Source organism: Stylophora pistillata, chromosome 13 (assembly GCF_964205215.1).
Source record: "Stylophora pistillata chromosome 13, jaStyPist1.2, whole genome shotgun sequence".
In the NCBI taxonomy this organism is placed as follows: domain Eukaryota; kingdom Metazoa; phylum Cnidaria; class Anthozoa; order Scleractinia; family Pocilloporidae; genus Stylophora; species Stylophora pistillata.
This window is the reverse complement of record NC_142531.1, coordinates 22,549,612-22,572,178: the sequence shown is the minus strand read 5'-3', so window position 1 is coordinate 22,572,178 and position 22,567 is coordinate 22,549,612. Positions and strand designations below refer to the sequence as shown.

Genomic DNA, 22,567 nt, shown 5'->3' with positions numbered 1-22,567 from the left:
TAAAGAGTAAGAGGCCAACTACCACTATCCTTGAGTGACAGGCTTTTTTTAGGCTTCAAACTGCCACGTACAACAAATTTCGCCTTCTCAAAAAGCGGTCTCAAATTACACCTCAAACAACAGTGATTGCGTCTCTCCTTCAAAATCCACTGAAGACGCCACAAGTACGAAAGGAAAATACTTAAACACGAAGTCAAATTACCTTTCCCTATGATGTAAGGAAAAAGACACGGCCTAACTCTTTATTTATTTATTTATTTATTTATTTATTTATTCACCACCTTATTGTGATACAAAATGAGTTTACAGAGATTTGCTACAATATGGCAGGAAAGCCCAAAGAAATTATAGGGCTTATGCAACGTGGGCTTTCCATGATAAATAACCATGAGTAAACTAGATATTAGATTAACTAACCAGCAGCGGCAGAATATAGATAAAACAAAAAAGAAAAGAGAGAGAGGAAGGGGGTAGAGGGGAAGGAGCAAGTTAAGAGAGAAGGAATTTCTTTGGATTTTTCTTAAAAGTAGATACACTTACCGAACTTACAACGTCTGGACTAAGCGAATTAAAAAACAAAGGGCCTTGGGTATTGAAACGAGAAACGTCTTATATTAGTTTTATTTATTTATTTATTTATTAAACTTCCCCTGAGTTAAAAGAAAAAAAAAAAGAAGGATAAATAAGCTCAATAGTAAAACGAAAAGCGAAAAGAAGAAAGCTCAGTGAGGAACAATCACAACAGAGTAAGCTCTCCTTCGTAGAAACGTGTCATTGAATACATCTGGTAACAACCCGATTTTATATAGAAACATAACTGTTTCTGTCAAAAACTGCCGATTCACGCCGCTCTCACCGCTATATTGGAAATAACGCTACCACAATGCAATGCAATCGGAGTGCGCACACCTCCTGGCTGAGTGTTGAGCTTTTACTCACTGTGAGAGAAAACAGCATCTGCGGAGAATACCGGCGGAGACTGAAACAAAGCAAAGGCTACTGAAGAAAACTGGGGAACAAAACTCCCAACTCTCGTCCAGAGGTGAGAACCGCGTTTGTTTTGAACAACGAGCTGCTGAGCGACGTGAAATTTGTCCGTACCTACATACATACCTTGGTTAATTGACCACTCCCCATAGGGGCTTTTCAGGGCCAACACCCACCCATCCCACCCAGGGAAGGACTTCCATCACACAGTAATCTCGTGCGGGGGAAATTAACGTCTCCTACCCCCCACCCTGCAGGAGACGGGGCTTACGGTTTATTCGTCCTTATCCGAGAAGACTAGAATATCTACCCAATTCTTGATTATAGAAAGGTAGCAAATTCTCCTCACTTATTTTAAGACTATGAGTATTGGTCCGGCCGGGGCTCGAACCCTCGACCTCCCGCACAACACAATCCGGCGCTTTAACCCGCTTGAGCTAACCTGGCGGCGGTTAGCTCAAGTACCTGTGTCTAGTGGAGGAAGTGAAATTACGAAAGTGATCCCAGTTCACAAGTTTTTGCTCGTAATCAGTAGCCTTGTGTTCTTTACCATGTTCTATGGTCAAATGGCGGAGACTAAAGACTCTATCGAACTGCCTGACTGTGATTACGAGGGTCTCTTGGAGTTGTTTCGCTTCCTCTACAGCGACGAAGTGACTTTAAACGGAAAAAAATGTGATGCAAGTCATGTACTTGGTGCCTTCACTCGCTGAGAAATTCACAAAATATCTCCGCGACAGTTTGACAGCAGCAAACGTGTATAGCATTCTGCCGCGCGCTCAGAAGTTTGAAGATAAAGAGTTGGAAAATCGATGCTAGACAGTGATCGAGAAGCATACAGAGGAAGCTGTGACGTTAGACGAATTTGTCACTGTCGAGCGATCTGTTATTGAATCTGTTGTGAAGAGGGAAGGGTTGAGCGTGACGGAAGTGGAATTGTTCAAAGCTGTTGATCGCTGGGCCACCAAAGAAGGAGAACGGCAGGGGATCACATCTGATGGAGAGACGAAGAGAAGACTTCTTGAAGAGGAAACCATGAAAGACATTTGCTTTCCGTTAATGTCACAAACGGAGTTTGCCACTGTAGTTTACGACACTGTCATTTTATCCCGCAAGGAGACTGGCGACTTGATAAAATACTACAGCAACGTCTTGAAAATTCCTTTACCATTTTCGCATTGAGCAAGAAAGATGTTTCGTAGGTCTCGAGTCAACAGATTTGACAAGTATCAAAGGCCATGTACAAGTTAGAATCACAATAGGGGCTCGCCTGACATTGTTCGCTTCTCTGTTGACGGGACGATTAAGTTGCTTGGAATATAGGATTTTGGTTCCCTAGGTGGCAAATAAAAAGTCTCTACTGAGGTCAAAGATACAGCAACTAACTCAACTGTTGTCAAAAAATCAGGAACATTCGCTTCAGAAAAGGACGAGAACTATTGTTATTACGGCTTTGACGTTTTGTTTGATAATCTGGTAAACTTGGAAGCAGATAAGCAGTATGAGTTAGAGTCACTTATCGACAGTCCTGTATCATGGTCCCAAAAGCATGGGCGAAAGTCTGTTGAAGCAGAAGGAGCGTAATTTACTTTCAGTGGTTTAACGTATGAGGGCAATTGCACCTCACATGAAGAAGGCCAGTTTTCCGCTTCTATTTTCATCTGAACTGAAACAGTTACTGCATCTACGCACAATTGCTATAACAATCTCCCGATTCAGTTAATTTTTGAGGAACTGGTTACAGTATTTCTCAGCTATTTCTTACTGATTATCCCGAAATGAATGGATAAATAATCATCTCTGGGATAGCTTTAACCCTTTAAACCGGCTAAGAGTGACCAGCATCTAATTTCTTCTTACAGTAATGCAGCTGAATCATTCATTGAGATCGACAGTTCTTCTATCATCTTCAGTTCTAATTAACACGAAGTACAAAGTTGAATTTATAGTGAACACAGAATGCTAATTGGACATAAAAGCAAAGGAACGAAGACAATTAAATCAACATGTCAAGGTTACGTTGATGATTTGGTATGGGTTACTCCCATTGAATGTTAATAGCTTCTTTGATTTTTATTAGGATAGGAGGATAGGATAGCTTTATTTATACACGATTTTCCCATCAGTTGATTTAGTTAATTCTATACTAGAAACCTATCTATCTAACTACAATAATAATTTGATAATAACAATTCAAATAAAAGAAATAAATAAAAAAAATTCTGCTTTTCATGGAGGCCGTGTCTAAAATTTACTTAGAATTAAGATCTTACTTTAAACTATGGCGACTTAATTTAGATTTGAAATCAGTCAGCGAAGACACTTGTCTTAGATCTACAGGTAAGTTGTTCCACAATTGAGCTCCGCTGTACATTTACTTCTCTTGAGAAAGTCAGTTCGAGGTTGTGGAAGAACTAGTTTGTTTTCTGTATTCCTTAAACGATAAGCACTTACACTGTCACGATATACAAATCTTGATCTCAGATAATCAGGTGTCATACCATGTAATGTTTTATAGATTAGGATAGATTTCTGTTCCAATCTTTGATAGTAGAGTCTTCGCCACCCTAGCGCCCGGAACAAATCATCCAAATTTCTATCATAGCTCGCTGACATTAGGATGCGAGCTGCCCGATTTTGCAGCCTTTGTAGTTTTTCAGAAAGGCCTTTGTTACAGTTTCCCCACACTACGTTACAATAATCAAAATGTGGTTGAATAAGACTATTATAAACTTTAATTAAAACATTAAATGGAGTGAGATGCCGATTTCGTTTAATTGGAAGGTTTGGAAGATTGGAAGTTAATGGAGGCAATCATTGGAACATAAAGTGCAGTATTGTTTATAACTTTGAAAATGTCTAAAGATAGGAGAGGTTTTATCACTAACCAAGGGCTCATGCATGCGTGTAGAGGAATGCCGAGAGGTTTCGCCAACATAGTTGAATAATAAAAGAAATTTATAAAGAAGAGTATGGGGAGCATGGATACCCACGTTTGGGTGTAAAGGGTGTCACGGCCACGACTCAGTTATTCTAGCACAATACTTATCATACAGCCTGTCCACTCAATATTTGCCATTTGTTTTTTTATTATGATAGATAAAAATGATCACAAAAGAAAATCTTAGCTTATCATATTTGATCTTCGAGTGCAAGGTTTACCCCCCGGTAATTTCTCCACGATGAACAGCTTTTTCAGTCGCTTTATCACAAACCCTTCAATTCTTAGAAGCGACAATCTTTTAACTTCTCTTTATGTTGTCACACTGTAGAATTTGCTATAAATTTTTTTATTTCCGGGAGAGTGTGGGTTTTTTTCGGGGAGGATTACATGGTTTTCAAGGGGAGCGGAAGGGGGATCAGTCGTCGCAAACGAAGTATAAAGGGGGAAACTATAGGGGCAGAAAATTCGCTGCCAATTAACCGTCAATGAGGGGAGGATCATAAAAATATTGCAGAGCCCTAGGCGGAGATCAGGTTAAATTTCTTCGTGACAAACCAAAATTCTCTAACGAAGATCACGAGAATAAAGGAACTGATTACCCATTCAAGTCAACAATAAGTTCTTCATTGTTAAACAGATTCTCCTTTTCAGTGCTATGGGAAGTGTCAAGAGATTAAAAAAGATCATAACTCTTCTGGAAGTGTGTCAATACCTGTACGATTCGTTAAGTTTACATATAGTCAAACTCTCGTTGACATGTATCGAGGGCGCAGTTTCCCACGCCGTGTGCGTTGTTGGTAGTTTTTGTCAGTTTTGAAGAAGTAACAAGTCCAATAACTTCGTACCGGTGAGATGTAATCGTTGTAATTGTTGTTACACTACAAAGGATCTGGACGCAAACGAGTTACTGTGTTTATTTCACCAAGTGTAACTGGCCCCTACAATACCAATTCGAAAATACGTTTACTTCCGTTAGGGAGTAAAAATCTGAAATTCAAACTTTTTTACACTCCCCCCCCCCCCTTTCGCCATCTTCCTATCTGATAACCCCTCCCCCAATGTTGACCAGGTGTAGGCGACATTAATGACAATTTTAAACTGAACTCACATCTTATTTCCGACAACCATTTCTACAATATGATTCTTTAAAAGAAATTCCGCTCTAATTTTGTGAGGTAAATTCACGGCTAAATATCAAACTCCTTCTTACAGAAATGATATAAACTGATACAGGCTATCTGTTAACCACAGTCATGGTTTAGACGGGCGGCAAAAATACACAAATTGCGAGACGATACGGCTTCATAATTCAGTTGGTAGAGGCACTCAGAGTGTCGGTGCTACCGATTCGACTGGAAAGCCTTCATATTTCAATCCCATAGTAAGGCACGATGCTAACGACAAAGCGAATGAAGCCAGAATTGATGACAAAAACGAACGTCTCTCTGCCCGATGCAGCGGCGGAATTTGGAACAGGTAAGTGTTTTGTATTCGCTCTCACTAATGGCAATTTGAGGGAAATCAGTCGACTTTTGTGAAATTTATTGGCTTTCGAGTAACGAGGGTTGGTGCTCAAGGGTGGTCTTCCCAATATTTTTATTATTTCACAACACGTGTTGCAAAGAAAGTTGACAAAGTAGCGTTAAAATAGCGAGAAAGGAACAAGGCGGCCATAGTATAGAAGAGAGGTAACAAGTCTGAAGGCCTCATGTTATATTCCTCGCATTTATCATCACACTGTCATTTCGTTTACTCTTTTCCGTTCTTTTGCGGCACACGCGAACGCTGAAAATCTAATTAATTATAAAGCTCCGATATAAAACGCGCTGTTAATGGTTGAAAAAGCGTGCTCTCTTAGAGTACCAGACTAGTACAAAATACGTTGCTGAGCCAAAGCCGCTCACGCCGCCTCTCCGACCATTTCCCGGACTTCTCTCTAGCTTTTTTTATTTTTTTATTATTTTTTTTTCACATAAAGAAATGGAGAGAAACACTCGGCCACGTCTTGTGTTTCTCCCTACACTTCTTTCGTGCTCAAGCCGCTTCCTGCGTACTTTACAACAAAACAAAGCACAGTCAAGACTTCTTTATATGTTGAACACTTTTATTCCACAATCATGCAATACGTATACTGCGAGGAATATCAACTTCAGTGAACTATAGAGCCACTTACACCAATACACAAGTATTGGTGAGAATTTTAGTGTCCCCAAATTAGTAAGGGATTTTTCCCTAGCTACACGGCTCTTGACACTTTTAAAAGAGTTTTACTACTACTACTACTATACAAAGGGATGGCTTTACACCTAAGACATTTTGCTTGCATTACTCCATTTGATAAAATCCTGTTTGTGACCCTCGGTATTTCCTATTTTTCTTACCGGAAAAAGATTTGGATCACATTTGGCATCTGGGCAACCGAGCTCGGTTCATGTTCACCGTACTCGAATAGCGATTCGAGTACCAGTTCAAAGGGATCATAGTAGGCTGTTGCGTGACGTAGGAGCCTGCAGTTAGTACAGCGGTACTTACTTTTCCAGAGGGAACCTGGTAAACTACCACCATCGCTGTGTGCTGAGTCGTTACTCACTGTGAGGGGACAAAAACTGCGAAGAATACCAACACTGGAACATGGGAATGGCTACTGATGAAAACTGGCAAACAAAACTTCCAACTCTCGTCCAGAGAACCGCTTTTATTTTCAATAACGAACTACTCAGCGACGTGAAATTTGTTGTTCCCGTGTCGAGTGGAGAAAGTGAAAGTACGAAAGAGATCCCAGCCCACAAGTTTGTGCTCGCAATCAGTAGTCCTGTGTTCTTTGCCATGTTCTACGGTCAAATGGCGGAGACTAAAGACTCTATCGAACTGCCTGACTGTGATTACGAGGGTCTCTTGGAGTTGTTTCGTTTCCTCTACAGCGACGAAGTGACTTTAAGCGGAAGTAATGTGATGCAAGTCATGTACTTGGCGAACAAGTACATGGTGCCTTCACTCGCTGAGAAATGCACAAAATATCTCCGCGCCAGTTTGACAGCAGCAAACGTGTTTAGCATTCTGCCGCACGCTCAGAAGTTTGAAGATAAAGACTTGGAAGATCGATGCTGGAAAGTGATTGAAGAGCAAACAGAGGAAGCTGTAACGTCAGACGAATTTGTCACTGTTGAGCGATCTATCTTTGAATCCGTTTTGAAGAGAAAAGTGTTGTGCGTGAAGGAAGTGGAATTGTTCAAAGCTGTTGATCGCTGGGCCACCAAAGAAGGAGAACGGCAGGGTATCACACCTGATGGAGAGACGAAGAGACGAATTCTTGGCGAGGAAATCGTGAAAGGAATTCGGTTTCCGTTAATGTCACAAACGGAGTTTGTTGCTGTAGTCTACGACACTGCTATTTTATCTTGGAAGGAGACTGGCGACATGATGAAATACTACAGCAATGTTTTGAAAAGCCCTTTACCATTTTCGCAGGATTCAAGGAAGGTGTTTCGAGTCAATAGATTTGACAAGCATCAAAAGCCAGGTACAAATTGGAATTACAGTTTGGGCTTGCCTGACATTGTTTGCTTCTCGGTTAGCAAGCCTATTACGTTGTTTGGAATTCAGCATTTTGGTTCCTCTGGTGGCAGGTACACAGTCTCCACTGAGGTCAAAGATAAAGCCACCGACTTTACCTTAACCAAACGATCAGGAACATATGCTTCAGAAAAGGACGAGAATAATAATTATTATGGCTTTGATGTTTTGTTCGATAAACCAGTCTGCTTGGAAGCAAATAAGAAGTATAAGTTAGGGTCACTTCTCAACGGTCCTGTGTCATGGTCCGGAAAGGATGGGCGAATATCTGTTGAAGCTGAAGGAGTGCAATTTACTTTCATCTCAACAGGGGAGGAAAGTAATGGCACTTCGGTACTATCAGGTCAATTTCCAGCTTTTATTTTCACCTGAAATATGTATCTATATCTACGCATAGGTGCATAGGTGCAATCAGTATCCTGATTCAGTTTCCGTATTTCTTACTGGTTATTTTAACCAAAATGTGCCAAGCCTGCTAACGGAATTAACTGTGGTGGCTTCAAGACCTAAACTCAGTTATTTTCTGAGCACAGTGGCTCATCAGATGGCCTGTCATGTCAATTTTTATCTAGTGATTTTTCATTATCATGATGAAAAACAATGATCACAGGAGGGTACAACAGTTTTTCCTAGTTTGAATTAGAAGTTATCCACAATAGTATTTAATGATCGAGTGCAAGGTTTACCGCCGGTAAATTCCCTAAAAAGCAGAGCGTTTTCAACTTTTTCTCTCAAACCCTGTAATCTCTAAGAGCGACCATCTTCTAACTTCTCCTCACAGAATAACTGTTGAATCCAACGGTAAGGAACCAGTCATTATATATCGCCTAGAAGGGGGGCGTAGGGAGGGGATCACATGGTTTCCTTGGGCGACAGAGGAGAACCAGTCGTCTCCAACGGAGTATTTAGGCGACTCTACAGAAAATCGAATGTAAGATCATAAGAATAGTACAGAACCTTCTGGCATGATCAGGTAGAATCTTATCGTGACACAATCAAAATCTTACCACGCCTCCTCCCCCTCCCCTTCCCTAAGCGATAGCCAGGTGATAGTCGTCATCATCATCATCATCATCTTTATTTATACACGGTAAAATACATAAGGCATTAACAATTTAATATAGAAGCTACAACTAATTACGAAAAACTATGTATACTATGTATAAACTATGTACTTTAGTCTAATTTATAATATTACTAGCTATTACAGAAGGTAAATTAAATTAAAGCCCGTTTTACATGAATGCCTTGTCGGAATTAATTAAAAGTTGTCGAAAACTAGAGATGTTGCTTGCGTAGCAGCTGAGGGTAGGCTGTTCCAGAGGATTGCACCACTATAGCCAAAGCTATTTTTATAAGGTTAGTACGTGGCAAGGGAATAGCAAGCTTATTTTCAGAATCGCGCAAATTGTAAGAAGTAATCGCATCACTCCTCTTAATGAGTTTTAAGGACAAATAATTAGGTGTGAGGTCATTTAAGGACTTATAGACCGTCTCAGCCTTAAGTTTTTGACGTTAAGGTCAGGATGATGGAGAAGGTGATGGCCAACTGAAGAAGCTCTTGATTGTTATACAAGTATTCATTGACAATACCATGGGAAGTGTCAAGAGATTATAAAAGATTTTAAATCTCATGGATGTGTATCGAGACCAATATAGAAATATGTATACTGTTGTTAGAGAGTTCTCGAATCTCACCCGCCCCACTCTCCTTCACCATCTCCCTGTCCGATAACCCATCCCCTGAAGTTGACTAAGTGTAGGCGACATTGATGACAATTATAAACTCGACATAACCATTTCTGAATATAAAAGCAATCTTCTTTTTTTGCAGAACTCCAGCTGTTTCAGATATTCAGCATATTAGATGTCCCAGCTTGTAACCGTCCGTATTTCGTATCCGTTTATACCCAAAATAGATTACATTGTAGACTGTTGCGTGACCGCAGGAGTCTGCAGTGAGTTCAGCGGTTCTATTCTAGAGAGGCTGAAGCAAACTACTACCATCGAGTCGTTGCTCACTGTGAGGGAAAAAAAACTGCGGGGAATACCGACGCTGGAACATAGCGATGGCTGCTGAAGAAAACTGGCAGACAAAACTTTCAACTCTCATCGAGAGAAACGCCTTTATTTTTGAAAACGAGCTGCTTAGCGACGTGAAATTTGTTGTTCCCGTGTCGTTTGGAGAAAGTGAAAGTACGAAAGTGATCCCAGCTCACAAGTTTGTGCTCGCAATCAGTAGTCCTGTGTTCTTTGCCATGTTCTATGGTCAAATGGCGGAGACTAAAGACTCTATTGAACTGCCTGATTGTGATTACGAGGGTCTCTTGGAGTTTTTTCGCTTCATCTACAGCGACGAAGTGACTCTAAGCGGAAGTAATGTGATGCAAGTGACGTACTTGGCGAACAAATACATGGTGCCTTCACTTGCTGAGAAATGCAAAAAATATCTCCGAGACAATTTGACAGCAGTAAACGTGTTTAGCATTCTGCCGCACGCTCAGAAGTTTGAAGATAAAGATTTGGAAGATCGATGCTGGAAAGTGATTGAAGAGCACGCAGAGGAAGCTTTCACGTCAGAAGAATTTGTCTCAGTTGAGCGATCTGTTGTTGAATCTGTTGTGAAGAGAGAAGTGCTGCGCGTGAAGGAAGTGGAACTGTTCAAAGCCGTTGATCGCTGGGCCATAAAGGAAGGGGAACGGCAGAGGATTACCCCTGATGGAAAAACGAAGAGACGACGAATTCTTGGAGAGGAAATCGTGAAAGCAATTCGGTTTCCATTAATGTCACAAAAGGAGTTTGCTACTGTAGTTTACGACACTGCTATTTTATCTCAGAAGGAGACTGGCGACATGATTAAATACTACAGCAATGTCTTGAAAAGCCCTTTACCATTTTTGCAGGGAGCAAGAAAGGAGTTTCCTAGATTTCGAGTCAGCAGATTTAACAATTATTCTGAGCCATCTATAATTTGGAAATACAATGAGGGCTTACCTGACATTGTTCACTTCTCCGTAAACAAGCCTATTAAGTTACTTGGAGTTCAGCATTTTGGTTCCCCTGGCGGAAGCAAATACACAGTTTCTACTGAAGTCAAAATTACAGCAACTAACTTTACCGTTGTCAAACGATCAGGAACATTCCCTTCAGAAAAGGACGAGAACAACTGTTATTACGGCTTTGATGTTTTGTTTGATAAACCGGTTTGCTTAGAAGCAAATAAGCAGTATAAGCTAGAGTCACTTATCAAGGGTCCTGCGTCATGGTATGGAAGTTGTGGACGTGCCTGTGTTAGAGCAGATGGCGTACAATTCACTTTCAGCTCTATAGAGAATGAAGGTAATAGCACTTCGGTAAAATCAGGTCAATTTCCAGCTTTTATTTTCAACTGAAATGTTTCTGTATCTAAACGTAGTTGCTATCAAAATCCTAGCAACGGAATCAACTGATAAATAATCATCTCTATGATAGGTTTAAGACCGAGACGCAGTTATTTTTTAGCACAGCAGCTTATCAAATAGTTTGTCATGTTAATTTTTCATATAACTTTTTGTTATGATGAAGAAAAATGATCACAGAAGAGTGCGACAATCTTTCCTGGTTTGAATTCGAAATTATTCACAATCATATCTAATCATCGAGTACGAGGTTTACCGCTGTTAATTTCTCTACAAAGCACAGTTTTTTCAACCCTTTCTCTTAAACCCTGTAATCTCTAAGAGGGACCACCTTCTAACTTCTCCTCACAGCATAACCGCTGACTCCAACGTTAAGGACCAGTCGTCAAATATCGCTCGGAGGGGGGTGGGGTGGGGTTGAGGGGGAGATCATATGGTTTTCAGAGACGACGGAGGGGAATCAGCCGTCGCCAACGGAATATTAAGGGGGCTCTACAGAAAATCGACTAACCCTCCCCCCACTAGGCTATACATAATGACTGTTCCCAGTTCCCCGTCCCCTGAGTTGGGGTTATGAGAATATGAGGTGATAGTCGATTGAAGAAGCTCTTGATTGTTAAATAAAGTCTCCTTGTCAGTACAATGGGAAGTGTATAGAACAGTATGGAGAATATGGTTACAGATGTTAAAGAGTAAAAAGTTAATAGTCGAAATTGCTTTGTTTTCCTCCTTCCCCCCCCCCCCCCACCCATCCCTGGCATCCTATCCAATCCGGCGTTGGCTGTCTGTAGGTTTTTTTTTTAAATTCAATCTGCCCAGATTACGCCTCTTAACCTTTTTATGCTTCTTTTATTAAATTATCTGATGTCGTAACACTTGAAAGCCACCAGTAACATTACGGCTTGAGTAAATGTTCAGATAAAAAGCGACTATTTTGTAAAATTTATCACCGACACTACCATTTCTACGACACGATCTTACAAAATAGTTTTACTAAGATTATAAACTTGTAAAATCGGGCAGTAGAAAAAGAGTAAACGCAAGTATTTCACCACTACGATCTACTTTTGTTGAGTTAATTTACGAAACGGGCTCCAAAGCGGATGTCGTCACTAATCGTCGTCGCTGCAGACTGAGGCAAGAACACAAAGCAACGCGAAGTAGGCGAGTACGAGAGCTCCACCGATCAAATACACAACGAGAAGTAACAACACAATGCAGAAACCTGCCAAATAGCAAAAAAGAAAGTTTTCAACCATATTAAACAATGAAAGAAATGAAGAAAAGTGAAATTGCAATCGAGCCCAAGATTTTATTTTATTGCTGAACCTCGCGCGAACAGCCCTTCGTGGAAGCAGTAACAAACAGTAGAATAATAGAGTCTGTTCGCGTAACGTCATAGAAATGTTCGAAAACGAGGCGCCGCCATGTTGGAGGAGTGATTCTTGAGATGGCGGTCAGTGAACTGGGAAAATATTCGTCTTCGGACAAAGCGATTGTGGATTCCAAGCTTATATTTTCCGCTTATGCCAATTCACTGGAAGGCAGTATCAAGAAAAGGTATGTCGAAAAGATTTCAGGGATCGGCATGGATCCTTTGCTCGTTCCGGTGCAGAAATATACTTCGGAATGCCTTCCTCCTGTCGAAGCTTGTGATGTTTTGTCATATCTTGTGCTCGAGACCAGCTTCTACACTAAGGATCAATTCAAGGATTTCCGAAGCGTATTTGCCTACAATCAAATGGTTTCTGGTTTTGTTACAAGTGTTCTTGGCCAAATAATCCAAGATAAATTTGTTGTTCTCGCTAAAGTAAGGCATTCGCAAAGGATGAATGACCCCCACGTGCAGCTCTGGATCATAACAACCACAGAAGGAACTGTTGTTTCAGCGCATTGTGCGGGATGTATGGCTGGGCTGGAAGAAAGCTGTTCTCACATCGCGAGTGTTCTTTTTTATCTGGAGGTCTGGACAAGATTGAATGGAAAACTTGCATGCACACAGGTAAAATGAACGTGGCTTTTACCTTCTGCAGTAAAGCAAATACAGTATGCGAGAGTGAAGAATATTAATTTTGCGTCGGCCAAGAAACTAAAAAGTGAACTTGAGAAGTCAATAGAATCTGTCAATTTCTCGAGCACTGAGTCAAGTTCTGCAGCTCTTATTCGCTCTCCAGGCTCATTCACCTTTACAACTTTCCTTTGCATAACTTCCTGCTCCTCACGTTCTCTTTCGCGTTTTGTTCTCTTGGTAATCCTTTGTGCTCTTTCTTGTTGTTGTTGTTCTTTCCTCTCGTCGGATTCCTTTAGCTTGTCGTGCCTCAGATGCAATCTAGGAATCCAGTCTGGGTTTAATCGATACCATAATTGTGCTGCTTCTTCCGAATGAAAGTGGATACCGCAAACCCGGTCATTTTCTAGAATTTTCTCCGTCAAGTCAGCTCGACTAATGGCAGCTAACTACCGAGTTCGCCTTTGGGTGGACAAAATCTCGGTTTCTTCCCCTTGATTGGTAACAATGTTTGGCACCCGACAAAAGCAAAACCCTGGATTCTTCTTTTTGTGGTTAGAACAGCCAACGACGAGGCAAAACGATGGCATCGCTCGAGAAATTACGCTTTCGAATAAAACAACTTGCCACAAGTGCTATATATTCTCACTCCTCCAACATGGCGGCCATAAAATTTCTCTGACGTCATAGTCATGTGACCGCACAGACTCTATTCCTCCACCACTGACAAACTTATACTCGTAGTTTCTCGGGGGAGGAGGGGATGAGTGCTTTAGGACTTAACGAGAGCAAACAAAGTCCTAGACAGTTTCGTAATTGACGAACTTATACGTGTTTTTTTTCCGGAGAAGGAATAAGGTGTTAGGCCAGCTTCTGTTACAATATCCGGGTACTTACCCTTTCCACTTAGTTGGTACCACTCATGGTCACTATCACACTTGAAGCAGCACTCCACCCAGCTGAACTCTTTTGGTGGAGGGGGAGGGGGTGGTGGGGGCGGAGGTAAGGCGAGGGGTGCGCTGAATGGAGAGAAAAAAAAAAGAATTGCCGTTCAGGAAAAAGAGGACATACAGTAGCGGGATACGACCAAGCTAAGAGAATCAATTTCTTGTTCAAGTCTTAAATTTCACGTCGTGGAGCCTGGATGTTTAGATGGCGAGACAAAAACATACCCCGTACGGGTTGGTTATTTTCATATCCTCCTGAGGTCTCAGGAAGATTGTCCACTGTAAACTGCACCAACGAATCCTCACCTTCTTATTGTATCAAAAATGCAATTTATAATCAAATCAAATGAAATCTCATTGTCAAAAATCACAGTCTGGTCTCACCTCGGCTGTGCAATAGTGGGTACACTGAAAGGGAAAAAGAAGGAATAACCACGCGTAAATTCTTAAATAGAGAAGAAAAAAACACAAATGTTCTGTTTTACTACTAAAATTACTCTATTAATTTCCCCATTTTCACGACCAACCCCTTTCGCCTTCCCTCATCTGTCCAACTATAAATTATTAAACCCCCCCCCCCCCCTCTCCACTCAAAACTGCAACTCCCACCTCCCAGATAGAGCAGGTTGAAAAAATTAAAGGTACGCAAAGGGGGAGAAATTACGAACGCTTAGAATGGACTTCTGCACAACTCATCTGTCATAGACATAGCCAAGCTTTGTGAAAACTACCAGCTCTCAGCAAATAGTGAACTTCATAGTTCCTATCTTCATGACCTTATAAGTAGCAACGAGAATTTTTTGTTGAGCAACTGGGAATTAATTTTATTTTGGTCATTCTCTTTCTGCTGTACTGCTGTATTGTTCTACTTCTATTCAATTGAAAGCGTTCGCGTGAGGTTAAGTAAGAATTACGTAACACCGGTAGCTAATTATTTCTCTCCAGTGTGCGCGTTGTTTTCATTAGATAATAGCTCTTTTTCCAGTTCTGCGTGCGTGGTTTAGTTGGACAATGGTTCCCTATTTTAGCGTACGCGAAAGCGTGGGCTATCGGGTCAAGCTTCCCTGAAGATTACGAGACTTGCGAAGTCAATTAAAAGCATGCCCGTCGAAAATGTTAAATTATTTCCAAAATCAGCGTTTTTATCAGCCAAAGAGAAAGTAAAAATGTCAGTGGGTAATTTTTAATTGATTTTACGAAAAAAAAGGCCGAGGGAGTGGCTTTCTTTTCGGAAAGGAACTGCCAAAGATGGATGTGCTTGATCGACAGCTTCGAAACCCGTACTAGCTCAAAGGCGAGTTCATAATGTTTTTTAAACTTTGGCATTTTTACCCTGATGACAAATTATTTCAAAATCTTAATGCCTGTGTACCTTTTCTTTTAAACAGGATTATGAACTACATCAAGAACGAATGAGAAGACGATTTTCGTGAAAAGTGGCAGCACTTAGCTTGGCATGTAAACAAATGAACAGAGCGAACAAAACAACTACTACCACTGCACCTGTACAAGCACTGATCTTCCTGATTGTCCAGAATGGTCATCACTGGTAGATGGGGAGACAACCTCCCTGTTTTGGTAGGCAAAACGTTGTCTGCTATTTCATCGAAAGAAAAGCTCAAGATGACGAGACAAGTAAAGATTATAGGAACGTAAACAATAAAGCATTTGCCTTTGAATTGTATCAGTCATCCACTTGAGAATAGTATTTGAATTATTTTCCTTGTATCAAAGCATTTGCCTTATTTAGACATGGTCATTTGCAAAAAATCGAACTAGCGTGTGACACTGATAGAACACACTTTCGTTGTGAATGTCTCACTGATAGCTTCCATGATGTTTCACCAAAACTTTCACAACGTCTTAACTTTTTACCTACCTCTAGTAGTCTTCAGAGCTGCTTGACCCGAGAGCCTCTCTTTCGTTTACGCTAATACAGGGAACCGCTGTCCAACTAAACCGCGCAGCGGATCTGGAATAAGAGCTATTCTGATAGCGAGTTGATTGCAACTAAGTCGGTCGTTTCGTTAGTTTCTCCCAACGACGTTTTGCTCTCATTAACTGCCGGACCTAGTTACGCTACAAGTTGTAAGTTGTTTCTATGTCATATGGTTTTTTTGTCGTTGTTCTTGTTGGTGTCATATTTTGTACTTGGATATTTTGTTAATTACATCTTTACATCTGAATACACGTCTATCTGGCAAATAAATTAAATTTGTTTTTACTTTGTGGCGTTCAACGCTTAGTGTTTATCTACATTACCCGTTAATAGCTTTTTATGTACTTTTTTACCTCCCTGGTAAATTGATGTTCCTAGCTTCTACATATTCCGTGGTAACAACACTGAAAGAAAACGTACATATAGTTCATAAACAAGCGAAAATGTCTATTAATTAAAAATGTTCTACCCTAAATTGCACTCCGTTCGGTTCAATTACCACTGACTTCATTGCATCTATTTTGCCTAAAATGCCTAAAAATAAAGGCTTGTGTAGATTATCTCCACAGTGTTTGGAAATCGTCTGATCATTTGTGGCTTTTCAGTTCCTTGCAAATGCAAGTCCTAAACAATTGTTGCGGATTATTGATTTAATTTTGAATCTTCTAAACCGCTAGTCAATAATTTTAATCGAGGAACTACGGCAAAATGCATTTGAATATAGGTATAAGATAACAGTAAAATTACTCTACTCCGGCTTATAGCTACTTTTTATGTCCTTAGCATCAGTACCCAAATACATTAGTTTTATTTCCTTTCAATTTATAACAACAGCTTCCAAAGTGTTTCTTGTTTTGTAAGCGGGATGGCTAAGACTGTTCGACTCACTCGGGTACACACTTCAGTCTTAATCGACGAACATCGATGAAAGTTGTGGCTTACTTGACATTCTTTGGCAAGTGTTTAAACTGGTTTTAGTCAAACACAAGATGTATTGCCTGATGTAAAAAATATTCGCGCCACCATTAAAAGAACAGAAAAGCATTGTTTACTATCCACACTCAATGCCCATTTGATTTAAAGGCTATGATAGCGAAGGTCCTCAGCGCAAATACGGCCGTTCAGAGAAAGGCACAGAGAACGCACGTATGGCATATGCTGCATGATGGGCGAAACAAGAGAATAATCTCCAAAATTGTTCAAATGAAGACTCTCCACAGAATTTCGAAATCTCCGAACAAAGATATTCTTGATTAAGGCTTTTAAGGCATATTTTTTCTTGCTCTAGCTACCAATAGTACTAGCTTTCGCGGACCATTAGTAGCACAAACGGACGCACATTTATTGATTCAGTTCGCTCTTCCAGTGACATTTACTTCCGCGTTCTTTAGTAGCGGTAATCATTTACAGAATACCCATACTATCGAACGGACGGAATTAGTGTTTAGGCAAAAAAACAATTTTATGCGCTTGTCATTATGAAGTATTCGTTTGACGAAGTAACGAGTTTCAAGAGAGCAATCGACCGACAGAAAAAGGTTCTACAATAACCAAACCTACGGATTATGCGAGTGAAACTTAAATCGTTTGTTTCCTCTGAATTGGGTTGTTAAAACTAGCAGCTTACCCTTCGTCTGTAGCAGCTACTACTGTCTTCCTCGCCAATTCAATGCCTCCTATAACTGTGCGCTCCTCTTTGACAGCTAACATGGCTCCGCTAGAACTATGACTCGTTGAATTCTTTGTGTCTATGCTCACTAACTCCTTCACAGTGTAAGACTTCAATCAATTTGAACCAGGCTCTTTGTTGACTTTGATGTCTACGAATCTTCTCTCTTTCTCTCTCTCTCTCGACTCGCTGTTTCCTTTCCCTACTCTCTGCCAAAAAACAATTTCTGCCTAGTTCCAGTCATACGATCAACGAACACTACTGGCACTACGTGCGAAATCGCTTGACAACACAAAACTTGACCTTGAAATCTCTGATTAATCTTGACAAGTCAGTTGCGAATTCACCAATTACATGTCATCGGTTGTCAGTTGATAAACTGACAACCGAAGCATAGATTAAGTTTCAAACACTTCAAACTTGGAGTAAACAATTTTCGATGGATCTCTTGTTTCATATCATTAACTGAGGCATTGCTCAGCAATTTGACAGAAATTCCCGTTATAACTGCATGTATTTGTTTCTAAATACTACCTAACCTCATAGCTTTGGCTAAAAAAAAAAAAGAAAAAAAATCTCAGTATTCGCTATGCATTCACTTCAACTTTAAAACCTTGTGTACAACTTTAAAACCTTTTTTCAATTTTAACTCGTATTTTATCTCGCTAATCCCAAGAATAGATTACATAACGGTATCTCACATAACAGGCCATTGCGTGATGGGAGGAGTCTGCAGTGAGTTCAGCGGTACTATTTTAGAGGGCTGGAGGAAATCTAGCGCTTTCGCTGGGTGTTGAGTCTTTACTCACTGTGAGAGAAAAGAACATCGGCAGAGAATACCGAGACTGGAACATAGCAATGGCAGCTGAAGTAAACTGGCAAACGAAACTCCCAACTCTCGTCGGGAGAACCGCCTTTATTTTCAATAATGAGCTGCTCAGTGACGTGAAATTTGTTGTTCCTATGTCGAGTGAAGAGAGTAAAACTACGAAAGTGATGCCAGCGCACAAGTTTGTGCTCGCAATTAGTAGTCCTATGTTCTTTGCCATGTTCTATGGTCAAACGGCGAAGACTAAATGTAAAGACTCTATCGAACTGCTTGACTGTGATTACGAGGGTCTCTTAGTGTTGTTTCGTTTCTTCTACAGTGACGAAGTGACTTTAAGCGGAAGTAATGTGATGCAAGTCATGTACTTGGCGAACAAGTACATGGTGCCTTCGCTCGCTGAGAAATGCACAGAACATCTCCGCGACAATTTGACAGCCGCAAACGTATTGAGCATTCTGCCGCACGCTCAGAATTTTGAAGATAAAGATTTGGAAGATCGATGCTGGAAGGTGATTGAGAATTAAGCACACAGAGGAAGCCGTGACGTCAGACGAATTTGTCACAGTTGAACGATCTATTGTTTAATCTGTTGTGAAGAGAGAAGCGTTGAACGTGAAGGAAGTGGAACTGTTCAAAGCTGTTGATCGCTGGGCCACCAAAGAAGGAGAACGGCAGGGGATCACACCTGATGGAGAGACGAAGAGACGAATTCTTGGCGAAGAGATCGTGAAAGGAATTCGCTTTCCTTTAATGTCACAAACGGAGTTTGCTACTGTAGTTTACGACACTGCTATTTTATCTCGAAGAGAGACTAGCGACATGATCAAATACTACAGGAATGTCTTGAAAACCCCCTTACCATTTTCGCAAGGAGCAAGAAAGGTGTTTCGAGTCAACAGATTTGATAATGATTACAAGCCAGGTAAAGGTTGGCATTACAGCAGGGGCTTGCCTGACATCGTTTGCTTCTCCGTTTATAAGCCCATTAAGTTGCTTGGAATTCAGTGTTTTGGTTCCCCAGGTGGCGAGTACACAGTCTTCACTAAGGTCAGAGATACCGTTACCGACATTACTGTAGCCAAACGATCAGGTAAATTCACTTCAAAAAGGGACGAAAACAATTACTATCACGCCCTCGATGTTTTCTTTGATAATCCGGTTTTCTTGGAAGCAAATAAGCAGTATGCGTTAGAGTCACTTATCGAGGGTCCTGTGTCGTGGTACTGAAAGGATGGGCGAAAGTCTGTTGAAGCAGAAGGAGTACGATTTACTTTCAGTGCACCAAGTGTTAGAGGCAAAGGCACATCAGCAACATCTGGTCAATTTCCAGCTTTTATTTTCAACTGAAATGCCTACGCTTAGTTGTTATCAATATCCTGATTCAGTAAGTTTTTCGAAACTGGGTACAGCATTTGTTACTACATGGTTGTTCCAGCCAAAAAGTACCAAGCCTGCTAAGGAAATAAACTGGTAAACAATCATCTCTGATAGCCTTAACTCTTTAAACCCAAAGAGTGACCAGCATCTAATTTCTCCTTAAAATAATACTGCTGAATCATTCATTAAGATCATGAGAATATAGGAAATGATCGCGAACCCTAGAAACTTTAACTGAATGAATGAATTAACAGTTAGATAGCGCAAATTTACATATGAATATGATCAAATGCGCTTTACAATACTGTGCGGGGGACTTTACCAGACTGCCAGTGGCAGTTTACAATCAACAAAGGCGAATTTTTTTACAGATGCCCCCTCCCCTCAATTCGCAGTAACCAGGCCAGGGCACATCACAGTAATATCGTTATGAGCGTTCTTTAACGTCCCCTGCCTAATCAAATTATCTAATTAAAGATGTAGGAGACGGGACATACGGTTTATTCGTCCTTATCCGAGAAGACTAGAATGTCGATCCATTTCTTGATATTATAGAAAGGTAGCACATTCTCCTCAGTTATTTGAAGACCCTGAGTGTTGGTCCGGCCGGGGCTCGAACCCTCGACCTCCCGCGCAACAGTTCAGGGCTCTAACCAATTGAGCTAACCGGGAGGCGGTTAAACGAATTCTCCTAGTCTGTGCGAAAGGAAATGTATAGAGAACAGTATGGAGATTATGCATACTGATCATGTTAGGGTATAAAGGGTGAAGACATTGAAACAGTGTCACCAAGACTCTCAGTCATTGTAGCAATGTGCTTATCAAGTCAAATTACAGATATCTTGTCGAGTCAATTTTTTTGTAACACGAGTTTTTATTAGAATGAATAAAAATGATCACAAAAGAGTGCGACAATCTTTCCTAGTTTGAGAATTCTTTGAGTGCAAGGTTTACCCCTGGTAATTTCTCTACAAAGCACGATTTTTTTCATCCCTTATTTCAAACTCTTTAATCCTTAACGGCGACCATCTTCTAACTTCTCCTTACGATTTGACCGCTGAATCCAACATTAAATGACGCTGGGGGTACATTATTGATCAAAACTTAAACTGGGATTGTCATATACAGAGTGTTTGTAAAACGTTTCAATCAATCAATCAATCATATCCTTTATTTAAACACGATGAGGTTTAAAGCTGGGGGCTTGTGGGGTCGTGTGAATATGATTACAATAACAATAAGAATAGTGTCCCTTAAAATCACTCTACAAAATATACAGTAAGAATAATAAAGATGATTTACATTATTTATCTCTAAGTAAATTGACTACAGTATTTAAAACATAAAAATAGTTAAAAGCATTTAAAATCTTGTTAGTGCCTGGGTAGTGACTGGACTGACTGTGCGCTAAAATCGAGATCCTTAAAATAAGAGTCCTTCACTTTGCGATAAAAAACTGAAAACCGGTCTGTGAAATGTTTCGAGACCGCGCTCCAGAGCCTCTATAGCTAATGGAGTTTTTAAGAAACTGCGAGTTAAAACGCGGGACAATTATATTATTACTCCTTCGAAAATTGTATGTGGTGCATGGTTTGTTTGTTAAGTATGACAGAGCCGTAGGTGCTTCACCTATAAACACGCTATGGAGTAGTTTAATTAATCGAAGTTTACAATAGAGGGTTAAAGTATTCGACACACGATCGTGTGTCGTGCTACGGAAAAGATGGGCGAAAGTCTCTTGGAGCAGTAGGAGTGCAATTTGATTTCAGTGAACCAATTGTTATAGGCAATCACACCTCGGCAACATCAGGTCAATTTCCAGCTTTTATTTTCAACTGAAATGCTTACGCATAGTTCGTATCAATATCCTGATTCAGTAAGTTTTTCGAAACTGGGTACAACATTTGTTACTGCATGATTGTTCCAGCCAAAAAGTACCAAGCCTACTAAGGAAATAAACTGGTAAACAATCATCTCTCTGATAGCCTTAACCTTTTAAACCGGCTAAGAGTGACCAGCATCTAATTTCTCCTTTCAGTGATTCAGCTGAATCATTCACTGAGATCATGAGAATGTAGGAAATGATCGCCAACCTAAGAAACTTTGATTCTTCAACGAAATCTCTTTTTCAGTACCAGAGGAAATGTATAGAGAATAGTATGGAGAATATAGATACTGATGTTAGGATGAAAGAGTAAAGACCTTGAAAAAGTGTCACCGAGACTCACTTATTGCAGCAATCTACTTATCAAACCAATTTACAGATAGCTTATCAAGTCAATTTCTGTCATATGATTTTTTTAATGTAATGAATAAAAATGATAACAAAAGAGTGCGACAATCCTTCCTAGCTTGAAATTAGCTTTTTATATTAATTCTTTGAGTGCAAGGTTTGCCCCTGGCAATTTCTCTACAAAACACAGTTTATTTTAACTCTTCTCTTCAAAATTTTTAATCCTTCAAAGCGATTATCTTCTTCCTACGACATCAGTGCTGAATCCAACACTAAGGGACGCTGGGGTACATATATATTGATCAAAACTTATACTGTAATTGTCATATACAGATTGTTTGTACAAACGTTGGTTCTGCTTGAAGTACAACTAGAAGTCGACTAAGTACGCGTTTCCTATCTGCTATTGCGCCCAGCTGTGATTGGATGAAATGCCACGGCTGTGATTGGTGCATCTTTCGATTCAGGCTCCGTCTGTGGTCCCCTCCCCTCTGTGTAGACTGTGTGCAGTCTATAACTCTTATCTTAACGACTCAGTTAATGTTCTCAGATTACGCCTCTTAACTTTTCTTTAATGTTCTTAAATAAAATCATCTGATGGTGTAACACTTGAAAGCCACCAGTTCCATTACAGCTTGAGTAAATGGTCAGATACAAAGGGGG

At 40.4% G+C, this 22,567-nt stretch overlaps 3 protein-coding genes and 2 pseudogenes across 4 annotated transcripts; 4 read left to right on the top strand and 1 right to left on the bottom strand.

Moving 5' to 3' along the window:
• Positions 1-323: 323 nt before the first annotated feature.
• LOC148718192 (BTB/POZ domain-containing protein 6-like) lies at positions 324-2,652 on the top strand (annotated as a pseudogene).
• A 3,810-nt stretch (positions 2,653-6,462) lies between these two features.
• LOC111327723 (BTB/POZ domain-containing protein 6-B) lies at positions 6,463-8,748 on the top strand. The gene has a single exon (XM_088743714.1). The coding sequence runs from the start codon at positions 6,563-6,565 to the stop codon at positions 7,874-7,876; it is 1,314 nt and encodes a 437-aa protein (XP_088599840.1). The 5' UTR covers positions 6,463-6,562; the 3' UTR covers positions 7,877-8,748.
• A 722-nt stretch (positions 8,749-9,470) lies between these two features.
• Positions 9,471-11,089, top strand: LOC111345664 (BTB/POZ domain-containing protein 6-B-like). Its single transcript, XM_088743713.1, has one exon. The coding sequence runs from the start codon at positions 9,574-9,576 to the stop codon at positions 10,894-10,896; it is 1,323 nt and encodes a 440-aa protein (XP_088599839.1). The 5' UTR covers positions 9,471-9,573; the 3' UTR covers positions 10,897-11,089.
• A 642-nt stretch (positions 11,090-11,731) lies between these two features.
• LOC148718191 (uncharacterized) lies at positions 11,732-17,787 on the bottom strand. Of its 2 annotated transcripts, XM_088743721.1 has the most exons (6): positions 17,424-17,787; positions 16,150-16,200; positions 15,353-15,454; positions 14,242-14,265; positions 13,808-13,929; positions 11,732-12,127 (listed from the first exon to the last, which is right to left on the bottom strand). In XM_088743721.1, exons 1-6 carry the CDS (start codon positions 17,504-17,506, stop codon positions 12,015-12,017), a joined length of 495 nt encoding a protein of 164 aa, XP_088599847.1. In that variant the 5' UTR covers positions 17,507-17,787; the 3' UTR covers positions 11,732-12,014. The 2 variants fall into 2 exon arrangements, with proteins under 2 accessions (XP_088599847.1, XP_088599848.1); XM_088743722.1 differs by lacking the exon at positions 15,353-15,454 and having other exon boundaries at positions 17,424-17,783.
• A 419-nt stretch (positions 17,788-18,206) lies between these two features.
• On the top strand, positions 18,207-20,588 carry LOC111327674 (BTB/POZ domain-containing protein 6-B-like; annotated as a pseudogene).
• The last annotated feature ends 1,979 nt before the right edge of the window (positions 20,589-22,567 follow it).

Coding starts and splice junctions, on each gene's coding strand:
- LOC148718191 (XM_088743721.1), bottom strand. CDS start 17,506: ATGTTAGCTGTCAAAGAGGAGCGCACAGTTATAGGAGGCATTGAATTG. Junction 15,455..16,149: donor AACATCAATTTACCAGGGAG/GTAAAAAAGTAC, acceptor TCGATGAAATAG/CAGACAACGTTTTGCCTACC. Junction 13,930..14,241: donor CCCACTATTGCACAGCCGAG/GTGAGACCAGAC, acceptor CTCTCCATTCAG/CGCACCCCTCGCCTTACCTC.
- LOC111345664 (XM_088743713.1), top strand. CDS start 9,574: ATGGCTGCTGAAGAAAACTGGCAGACAAAACTTTCAACTCTCATCGAG.
- LOC111327723 (XM_088743714.1), top strand. CDS start 6,563: ATGGGAATGGCTACTGATGAAAACTGGCAAACAAAACTTCCAACTCTC.